The sequence below is a fragment of the Pempheris klunzingeri genome, chromosome 24 (assembly GCF_042242105.1).
Source record: "Pempheris klunzingeri isolate RE-2024b chromosome 24, fPemKlu1.hap1, whole genome shotgun sequence".
Taxonomy (NCBI): Eukaryota; Metazoa; Chordata; class Actinopteri; order Acropomatiformes; family Pempheridae; genus Pempheris; species Pempheris klunzingeri.
The window spans coordinates 6,678,961-6,690,569 of NC_092035.1; the positions used below are offsets into that span (position 1 = coordinate 6,678,961).

General features: G+C 49.3%; 1 protein-coding gene across 1 annotated transcript; it reads right to left on the reverse strand.

The window, feature by feature from the left end:
• Window positions 1-849: 849 nt before the first annotated feature.
• On the reverse strand, window positions 850-10,521 carry slx9 (SLX9 ribosome biogenesis factor). Its single transcript, XM_070855735.1, has 6 exons — window positions 10,279-10,521; window positions 9,996-10,110; window positions 3,365-3,433; window positions 1,931-2,105; window positions 1,225-1,290; window positions 850-1,136 (listed from the first exon to the last, which is right to left on the reverse strand). The coding sequence occupies exons 1-6, from the start codon at window positions 10,465-10,467 to the stop codon at window positions 1,010-1,012; spliced, it is 741 nt and encodes a 246-aa protein (XP_070711836.1). The 5' UTR covers window positions 10,468-10,521; the 3' UTR covers window positions 850-1,009.
• Between the last annotated feature and the right edge of the window lie 1,088 nt (window positions 10,522-11,609).

Here is an 11,609-nt window from a genome sequence, read left to right on the forward strand (position 1 = left end):
AGTCCGGCCGGACTTCACAGCCTCAGTCATGTAACGGCCCAGTCGACGGAGGAGCCGTCCACGCCTACGACACATGTCCGGATCTGAGGAAGGATGCTACCCATGAGCGCTGTGCTCTTCCAAACCATCCATTATTAATGAGTCCTAATGGGCTGCAGCAGCACTGGAGCGGCTATTGATTGGGTTTTTCTTACCTCTCAGCTAATCATAGCCAGGGCCTGAGGAGGAGGAGAGGCTCTGCTGCTTCTCTCACAGCCAGATCTTCTTTCAGGCTGCAGGACGGCATCCAGCTGCAAACTCTTCTTCTGTCTGACACTTCATGTCCTCACAACACTTACAGTTTAGTTACATTTTCAATGTCGGACTTTCACTTGTATTGATGTAGTACTTTATCACAGGATGACTCCTTTTACGTCCAGTAAGAAACGGCAGTGTTACTTTTCAGTGGCGCTTCACTAAAGCAGATGCAGATTTAAGATGCTGTTAAAAGAATCAGATAAAAGTGAACATGGTGAGAAATCCTAGTGTACAACATGATTATGAGTCAGAAGTGTGAGCCAAAAAAAGCATCTAATATTACGACAAATGAGTTGGACATGTTCACTTCCTGACTTCATGTCAGAGACAGAGCGAGCTCTTTGGGACGAGGGGAAACGTGACGAGCACTAACTTCCACAACATGCTGATGTGCTGATGGCGACTCGCTGCCACGCTGTGTTTTACCTCACACCCCCGCCCTGACAGCACAGCCCTCTACACAGACAAACACTCAGGAAGTAGACGGGTGGGAACGCTTTGTAGGGGTTGACACAAACAGGAGTTAGAGATGCGACAGAGTGGACAGAAAGGCCAACTGTAAACAGTCCTTTATTAGTGGAGAGGATTGTGGGTAATTACAGTGAGAGGACGTCATGTCTGTGACAGTCAACACGTCTGTGTCAGCAGCATCCTTCAGCCAGGGGCCGGGGGGGTCAGGTGTGTCCACTGGGACACAGAGGTGCTGCTGCTGTCAGCTGGGACTTTGTTCTTCTTCCTGCCTCATCCTCTTCCTCAGCTGCTCACCGATATCAGCCAGAGGGTTCATTTTGGCAGAGAGGGTCTTCACGGCGGCAGCGAAGTGCTGGCTCTCTGCGTCCCTGTGACCGAGGCGAGGACAGAGCACACGTTACTGCTGACTGAGACGGAAGGTGGAGCAAAGAGGACAGAAAATGGAAAGCTGCTTACAAGAGTTTGCGTTTCTGCGACTGTTTCATCTGACTGAAGTCTGTCGGCTCTGGTCTCTTCACGGGCCTGATGGGACAGAGCACAGGGACATGTACCACCACAACATAACATCAGCACCCTCAGCAGACTGCACACAGCTGGAGACACTCCAGGCTTTCTGCTTTTACAATGTATCATGAACACCTGAAGCGTCGCTGTGGTAACAGGAGTCCATGGTTCATCAGCCACGCTGTTCATGAAGCCTCAGATTTTTTGTAAAACCTCACCATAGCTAGCCATTATTCAGAGGAAGTGATGCTGAACCTGAACCAAGCAACATCACTCCACCTGCAGCCAATCAGAGTGAAGGAGGCCTTTTCTGCTGTGCTGCTGGAGCTCCTTCACCTCCAGCTCTCATCACATTCTGCTTTTTCCACTAGTCTCCATCTCTGCTGTACAGTGCATTGTGGGAGAACAGTGGGCATCAGCAGCACACCATGGCCTTGCTGACTATTTGTCTGCAGGTAAACAAGTCTTTATTGTCATTGCGGTACAATGAAATTAGGGATGTGAAATTAGGGTGTAACAATGAGAGTGTTCCAGCAGTGACCACATGGTCAGTGAGTCGCTGCTCACCGACCACGGCCGCTCGTCTCAGGGAATGTGACAATGTGATAATTATGCACCACCAGGCGCCTGTCAGTGCGGTGACCTTGGCGACACTTACACTTTGTTTTTCCTGCTCTTGCGGCGAGCAGTGGGGGCCGTGGCGGCCGGGGCGATGAGCTGAGAGAGCTCCGGCAGGGCGTCGGCCAGCGGCCTCATGTCTCCCACCACAGGTGTGGCCTGTCTACGGGCCTCAGCCGCCTGCTGCTCCTTGGCCTGTTTGATGGAGCTGATCTCTGAGAGGAGGAAGAGGAGGAGGAGGAGGAATACACAAAACAGAGAGTGAGAGAGAGCGAGTTAGTGAGGGTCAGAGGGTCCATGACCAGGACACACCGTCCCTCTGATCACAGTCCAAACACATGACTCCTCTCTGAGAACAGCTCTCATTGGTTCTGTCCAACCAACAGCCTGGAAATTAGAAACCACTGATTTGTCTTCTTCGTGTTTGTCCAGACCACAGGTGTGTGTGTGTGTGTGTGTGTGTGTGTGTGTGTGTGTGTGTGTGTGTGTGTGTGTGTGTGTGTGTGTGTGTGTGTGTGTGTGTGTGTGTGTGTGTGGCTTCATGAATGAGGCCCAGTGGATGGCCAAAGTCATCACAGGTACTAGTCCTGATCCGGAGGCTGGGCCCTCTCTTCCACTGGTACACTGGTACACACACACTGTCTACTGTGCAAACTATTTACAATCCCAAGCTCCAGGTCTCAGCTACTGCAATTATCGCTTTGATTAACTCTGCTGTCCCTCTTGCGTCCGTGACCTGAAAAAAAGCTCAGATTACATTCCAACCGTCTTCTAATTCCTGAAAACTGTCAGCCATGGAGCCTCTCTTGGGTTTCAGTAGACTGAGCCCACAGCCATTAGCACCTAATTATATGCCTGGACAGGATACGTGTTGTGTTACCCAGGAATTGATTGGCTCAGCACAAGAGTACAGTTACAGGCCTGATCGCAATTATGGGACATGATGGCGGCAGTGATGATGTTGGTTGTGTTGGGGAGAGGAGTTCTGACTACAGAGAGCCAAGGATGGACCCTCAGCACAAAGAGCCCAAAGCTCAGTGACTCACTGGTCGGCCGTTCATCTGTGGTCATCATCAAAGCTTCTCTGTAGGGGATCTCATCACCTCAGAACAGAACCTCCCCCCCCCCTACTGCTACTGTGTTAGTCTTGAGATAACACTGTTATAAATTGGCGCTATATGAATAAAGATTGATTGATTGTCACCGTTACTGCTGTAGTGACGTTTCAATGACAGCTAGAGAACCTCCAACAGTGACAATCAAGACCAGCCCTTCATAAAGCAGGTCAGAGCAGTTCTCAGTGTACGGGCTCACTGATCCTCTCTAAAACTGACATGAATCACCTGATAAATAAATGGGCTGATAAAGGGGACATCCATCAGTGCTCTTTTATCACTGGTGTTTGCTGTTAGGGGACAGTGTGGTGTTAACAGTAGGCTGCTCCTGCAGGCCTACAGCACTGTGATAAACTCACTGTTGAGCCATCGCTCCCTCCTCTCCTTCATCTTCTCTTTCTTTGACTTCACTTTCTTCTCGTCTGGGCCTGTGAACGAACACACACACACACACACACACAGTTATGTGACAGCACACATCAAACCAGGCTGGGCTCCACTCAGCAGAGGGAGACGTCTGCTAATTGAACATGAAGAGGCAAATGCAGAAATGTGGTAAAGACACATCAGTGGGGTGAGGGAATGAGTTGACTGCAGAGGGAGGGAGGGAGGGTGGGAAGGAGAAAGGGATTGGCTGCTGAGTTTGTTTCTACTGGTGCTACTGCAGCTCCACCAATCAGAACACTGATCAATCTGTTGGTGATTATCACAGATAACATTAATCAATGAAATTCATTTGGCTTTGATCGGTCCAGAGACTAGAGTGATGTCCACGCGTCCTTCACTGGGGGACAGAGTCAGACCTGACTGACCTGGAGTCTGTTTAAAGCTGCTGGATCTGAATGTGCAGCTGCTACGTTTGAATTAAACAAGAAGACTGAGAGTGACTGAGGGGGAAGACAAACAGGTTCACTGATTCTGCAGCTTTGTCTCTCGCCTTATTTCCACCTATAGCTTTTAGATTCTTCATATTTGTCTGTTAGACCTGTCCCTCTTTCCTGAAGGAGGCAGCGTGCCATCCGTCACCCCTGGTTTTTGTAAGTAAAACATTCATCATGGCAATACTTGGGAGAGGGTACAAAAATAAAAAGCTCCATTTCAAAATGGAAAAGATTAAAAGTGCAAACACTGAGTGAGTTGTAAAAGGAAAAGACCAATCTGCTTCCCCTCAGAAGCTCCCAGCTGGAGGGGGGAAAGGGGGGGGGGTTATCGGCGAAGCCACCTTGGAGGTGGTCAGGACAGATAAACGGAGACAGAGTGTGTGTCTGTTGTGCTCCAGACCTCCAGACACAACTGTACGCTGGCATGGAGGGGGGGGGCTCGACTAAATATTCATCCTCTCTGCTCTTCAGAACAGCAGGAAGTGACGGTGATGGAAAACCACTGCTGTAAAGAGAGCTCTGAGGGGAAAAGACGGAGGGAGGGGGGAAGCACACGAAAAACAACATGGCTGATTGTACCTTTCCACTATCGCCTGTTAACAGCCATGACAGGATTCTCTCAGAATGGACACTTCCTCTTTCCTGCCCGTGTGCCTTTTTCTCCTCACAGAAGGAGAAACAGGGAACGCTTTGGCCCTGTGAGCTGCTGGGGGCCCTTAGTGATGGCAGCCTCACACAGACCAACACAGGGCCACAGAGGGCCACAGAGGGGCCGGAGGAGGTGATCGAGCTAGAGACAGAGCTGTGGAGACGTCCTCCACGCTGATTTCAGACAGCAGGTGAACATGCAGGGAGTGTTGAGTCTGTGTGAAGTCCAAATGAAACCAGGAGGACTCCAGTGTACCCTGTTAGGACCCTTCGTTACCTGCTCACAGACACAGAGGTGATGCTGCTGCAGGTGATCTCATCTGTTCAGGGGGTGCGTCGCACTACACACTGACTGTGTGATGACCTGTGTGGATCAATGGGCCCCTCCCTGGATGAATATGGTAAATGGTAAATGCTCTGTATTTGTACGGCACCTTTCTGGTCATTTCAACTACTCAAAGCGCTTTTACATCACATCCTCATTCATTCAGGAGGAATCTAAGCTGGAGGAGACTGTTCTTTCACACACTGAAGCTGCTTCAGGAGCAGGTTGGTGTCTTGCCCAAGGACACTTCGACATGCTGACTCGTAAGAGCTGGTGATCGAACCCCCGACCTTCTGATTGAGGGACGACCCACTCTACCACTGATCCACAGCCGCTGCAATAGTAAAGGAGTTTCATGGTGATATGGTGGACTTGATGCAGTGTGTGTGATTATCATACATCTACGTCGATAGAATGTGACACGTAAAGTTAAAAACTAAAAACTCACATCAGCATGATGTCACATGGTGTCCGCCCGCCAACACATGTTTTGGTTTACTGGCCATGTAGACTAATGATGTAAGTGGTGCATGGCCTACTTCCTATCCATTGATCGGCGTCAGCTCCAGCTCTGTGGAGTTCAGAGGTCACAGGACACATGTCATTTCAATGAGCACAGCAGGGTGTGATGAGTGCTGCCCGTCCCAGCAGCAGCAGCACAGTGAGCTGGTCTATTGATCCCTTTTAGCCCAACTTCAGGCACGAGGACGGGAGCAGCAGCTGCCATACTGTCAGCCATCAGCTATGTTCTGCAGCCTTTAACTTAGCCGGAGGGGGGGGGCTCTGTCTGTCTCATGCACCTAACAGGAAAATCACCTGTGGCTTCATCTTTCATTTTAAGGGCTATCTGTGGCTCTGCCTTGATTATGTTTGATGATCGATATGCTTGATGCCCACAGTGGCACCACAGTGCATCACACTGAACACATTTGATCATTAGACATGAAGTAGATGTGATACACTACTCGTTGTGTTGCTGATGACAGAAAAAGAATGTAATCTTTGTTGAATTCCACTAGAGAAAAGCTGCCGTTGCTTGTACTAATACTAATACTTCATCCTTCATCCAGTCAGTAGCTGCATTATTCCCAAAGCACACTGAACTGTGGAACAAGTGTCCATCAACACTGGATGTTAAGCAAAAGTTTAAAAAATGATTTCAGACTCTTCATGATGGCATTTTAAGTATAGCTCATCTTGTAATTTACAGTGTAACCACAACGCAGTAAGGACAAAGCAAGTAAAGTGCACTACTGCCATGACTACCAGCATGTCTGGACAGGATGAGCACGGCCCACAGCTTCAAGGCTCCACAACTCCAGACAGCCTTATCAAAGCAGATGAAAGATTAATTCTTTTTTCCAGCCTCGGATTGTTTTTGTACTTTGAGGCATCACCCCATCATTTAAGACAACATTACCCATCAGCCTGTGACCATCACACCGGTCACACAGGAGCGTGACAACACTACACACTGCACACTGACGGGGTTGGAGCAGTTTGCTTTATTTGACGTGACTTTGTGTCTGTGCTCTCCCTGCTGGCTTGAAGTGGGCGGGGCTCCGCTGAAAAAAGGTGATGTCACATACTTCTGTGCACCAATCAGGGATTAGCGCCCGTTTGTTTCCAGATCTGTGAGTCACCAGATTAGTTCAATGTGAGCAGAGGTGCTTATAGACAGCCATGAACAATGACCACGGGTCACGCAGAGTCAACAGCTGGTGAGGTAAATGGTAAAACAACCCAGAACTACAAAAAACATCCGCGGTTGAAAACAGAATCGAATCAAGCAATGTTTGGGCAAATATTAGCTCCGAATCCTACCACAGTTGGGTTAGTTAGTTAGTGTTTAGTGAGTCAGTGTGCTGTGTACACCTCCCATCTGCTGGTGTGTCAGTGGGCACCGTTCAGACACAGGCACAGTTTCTCCCAGAATGCCCTGCAGGCCTTTATCTGCCACCGCAGCGCTCAAACACAAGTGTTTCTGCTGCTGTTTGCACTCAGAGAACAGGCAAAGATAGGCATCTGCTGCTGACTACAAATGTGGGTAGAAGTGGAGAAATCTAATCTCTCATGTGTGGGTGGGGGTGTCTATTGTGTTTGTGGAGGGGCGGGGGGCAGGCAGGATGCTTTACCACCACTCTGCTCCCGGTGGGGGCATCATCTTCCCGCTGTTAGATGAAATGGATAGCTGTGATTACGGCTGGGTGGAGGCTACCCCTCACAGTCCCAGCCCACCTCCACCCACACCGTTCACCTTCATCCACCTCCAGCCTGGATCTGGGGGGCGGGAGTATAGAACAGGCCTGGGGAGATGGAGGGCAGTAAGAAACCTACAGCAGGCCGTTCTTTAGGTGTCCACATCATATCGGCACCACTAATGCAGCTCTCTTCACAGAGCAGTCTACTACAGTGATGGAGCTGTGGGCTTTGAAAGAAGTGGCACATTTAAGAGGCAGAGGGGGTCTGATGAAAACACACTGTTGCGTGGCATTATGGGTAATGTAGGATTTAGCGTCTTAGGAGTTTGACCCGCACAGTAAAAGTTTTGACAGTTTTTGAATCAATTCCAAAGCAATATGAAAGGAACTCTTAACAACCACCTGGGCTCAGCTTCTCTGACTAGTTCAGCTCTAAGCGGCTAATATGTTAGCACAGAGGATGTTGGAGCCTGCAGTCTGTCTGTGACCATGCTCTGAAAGGTGCTTCACAGGTCAGGGTATCACCATTATCACCAGACAGACTGTCCATGAGTCATATGAAGGGTCTGGACCACTCTGCCCCAGTCACAGCTCCAAATCCTGGAAAATGACATTACATTACAATTACAAATGGTGTGTATAATATATAATGATGGAGAGGCCTCACAATGAACCAAACTGGGCTTAAGCTCTCTTCTTACTCCTGCCTCTCAATGAGTCAGTGTGCTCCACATGGCTGCCCCTCTAATGCACCTGCTACAGTCGCCTGTGTAGGACCGGACCGACGGAGTCAGCATCTCTCTGCCATGTGATTTCATCTCCATCACAAAACGTTTCAATATTACCTGACAAATCAAAAAAAATCTGAAAAATCTCATTTTGCCCTTTAAAGTCCAGGTCACTGATTGAGATCGCAGAGATCGGCTGCAGAGCAGACATCACTTCGCCTCAGAGACAAAGAGGACTCTTAGAGGAGCCTCTGAAATGAGACGACTGATTTTAGAGACGACAGGACTAATCAGCAGATGAAGTGGAGATGAAGATGATGGAGCTCCCCAAACTCTTGACTTACAACAGAAAACAGTGGCTGTCGGACAGAGACAAACACATTCAAACACACTCCAACCTGCTTTGGAGAACAGCAGTAATGTAAGCTTGACTTCATTCTCAGGAGGTGGTTTATACATTGGTCTAGTCTTTTAAGGAGAAGACCGGCTTGTACGAAAATGGAATTGTTCCATTTGAAACTAGCAGGAGAACAGGATTGTTGTTTAACTTATCGGAGAGATGTTACAGTACGAGTGTCTTTAGACTGGGACGGCACCATCCTGAGGGTCTTCCACATGAGGCAAGGAAACACTGATGCAGCTGAACCTTGATTTGATGCATGAGCTAAATTTATGCCACTCTGATCTATATATAGTTTTCTGGTGAGGCTTCAGGCAGCACAGTGTGCTTAGCAACGAAGCCCACATCATGAGACACAGCCGCAGTCACAGAGAGACGCTACCACTGGCCTCCATCCTTTTCTCCAGCTCGACTGTTCTTCCTCCACAGCTCTCCTCACTTCTCTGCCAGCCTCGTTACACTGCTCCTCCAGCGCTGGGAGGAGACGTTCCAGCAGCCTCCATCAGCACCACACTTCTTGATCCTTAAGTAACCTTTCCTGCAGCCTGCTGGCTGCCGTGGCCCCACCAGGACCAACACAGGTCTTATACACCATCTAGTGGCCACAGGAGGTAACGCTACAAGACGCTTCACTGTGGCCCCATGAGTGAGTGCACACTCATCAGCACACACACTGCATCATTTCACACCAGCATGAGCTTTTCCTTGTGGAAGAACAAAACAAAACATTCCTGACATTTAGTAATAGGTACTGTTCACCGTTAGCATGTGGTATGGACCTGATGGGTCACCTCTTCAGACCACCAATACAGGCACTTCTTCTGGTCACAACGTTTACAGCACAGGTTAACGCTCTATGAGTGGTCTTATCACACCTCGCTAACTATCCCTCAGTGTTCTCCACCCATCTACAGAAAGGCTGGAGAAGGAGGTACAGTTGACCAATGAGATCACGGCCCTGCTCCACAAGCAGAACTGCATCTTTTGGATAATTACTCTGGCTGACAGAGATCCACGCTCAGCTGCTAGCAGACTATCAGGACATGAGCGAAACCATGTGTATAACTCATGGACTCTCCTGGCTCCCAGGCCCCGGTCTGTGGGCACAGGTCCCAGTCTGTAGGTAGAGGCCCCAGTCTGCGGGTAGAGGCCCCAGTCTGTGGGCAGAGGCCCCAGTCTGTAGGTAGAGGCCCCAGTCTGCGGGTAGAGGCCCCAGTCTGCGGGTAGAGGCCCCAGTCTGTAGGTAGAGGCCCCAGTCTGCAGGTAGAGGCCCCAGTCTGCAGGTAGAGGCCCCAGTCTGTAGGTAGAGGCCCCAGTCTGCGGGTAGAGGCCCCAGTCTGCGGGTAGAGGCCCCAGTCTGTAGGTAGAGGCCCCAGTCTGCAGGTAGAGGCCCCAGTCTGCGGGCAGAGGCCCCAGTCTGTAGGTAGAGGCCCCAGTCTGTGCTGCATGCATGCAGCAGAGTGCCACTGCACACCTCACAGAGGACAGACATAAACACACTGCAGTGATGCTGTTCAGGTCCTTTCAGGACTGCACCCCCCACGTAGAGATCCCCGGCTCCTATGGGTCAGCATGTCGAAGTGTTGTTGGGCAACACTCTGAACCCCCACTAGCTCCTGAAGCAGCTTCAGTGTGTGAATGAGGATGTAGAAGTGAGTAGAAAGGAGCTACACAGATACAGACCATCTACCATGTGGAGGGGAGGGGGTCCGGTCCCACAGCCCGTCCTCCCCTCGGCTTCAGGGGAAAGGCTGTAAAGCCACAGCACTGTAGCGGGGGAGGGAGGGAGGGAGGGAGGAACTCTTACCTTTCTTGGCAGGTGTGGGCACATCTGGAGGCGGCTCAAACGTCAGTGTCTGTACCAGGACCTCCGGACTGATGTGGGTGCCAGCAAAGACCCCAGAGGGGACGGAGCTCTGCGCCTGTCAGGGTTCACCACAGAACAACACACAGTCATGATACAGGGCGTCTCCCCCGGCCCCCACTGCTGTGACCCCCTCATCCATGATACAGGGCGTCTCCCCCGGCCCCCACTGCTGTGACCTGTAGCTGCTACTGTGCTCATGGTTCACGGTTCAGCTCTGACTGACCTGTTTCTCATCGTCTCTCCGGATCCCCCCCAGGAGCGGAGGACTTGCTGTGTGTGGTCCCGGGCCAGGAGGCTCCTCCGGCGTAACAGCGCTCAGGGAGCGGGGGGGCTGGGTGGGGCTGCTCGGCCTGTGGAGCTTCACGGCCTCCTGGTGGATCTTCTGCCGGACATGTCTGATCTTTCCAACCATGTTCAAGACTTCCAGCTCGGCTCAGTCCGACATGTGTTCCTCAGCGTCACATCCGTCAAGCCCACGGCACCACCACCGGAAGTGAGTCTGTGTCGCCTTCAGGTTTAAATGTCACATTTAGTCTTCAGCACTTCTGGCTAATGTTAATGTTTTGTCTTGGCTTTAATACACTGACTCACTTTTTATGTAGATTACTCCTATGGCTAGCTAATGCTAACAGTTATATGACAATATGACATTCCCTTTAACATCTGCACAGTTTAGCCTGATAAGTCCTTTAATTTGAAATCCGTACCGGAAGTATACGTTTATAGTCAGGGGAAATTGACACTATTGACATTGCCAGCGTGTTCCGATAAAGTGGTCCGGTGGCGCACAGGGCAGAACATTAGTTCCACATTAACAAATGCTTCCCAAACATTACAATAGTTTGATAATATTGATGAAACCAGGCCCGATGTTCCGCTACATTTGCTGCCTTTAGGAGGCAGGAAGGTTATAACCATCAGATAAGCAGGTCTAAAAAAACGGAGGCTCTTATGCACATGAATTTATCCTAAATAAACATTGTTGAAACAGATTTCTGAGTTTTGTCTCCAAGCTGCCATGATGGCATTCAGTTGATTTATGAAGAGAAGAAAATTTAAGTTCTATGCAAGAGAAGTGTAAGATCATCAATCACATAGTTGTGTGAGCAAATGTCATTTAATTTGATGCCAATTAAATGTAATGGCTGGATGTCAGCATGACTGGAAGGACTATAATCCCTGAATAATTCATGGGCCTGTGGCATTTCTTTTGTTTGATGTATCATCCCTATCCTCTGTGGCTGGAGGTTTGGATTATAACAGCTCAATAAAAGGCGCACTACCTTGAAGGATAATGAAGGATAACACCGTTGAAAATCATATTTATTTGCAGGTAAATGTGGCAAATGAATATGAGGTCTACAATAAAAAAAAAAAAACAAGCAAATAGTCATTTAAACACTACTATGAGCTATAATGTACAGTACATATGAATGTTTGCATGTATACAAAAATAGACTTATCAAAACACATTTACACAAATGGGTAGAATGTACATACCACAAAAATAACACCAGATGACACAAGACTACATGAGTACTCTGATTTCAGCCT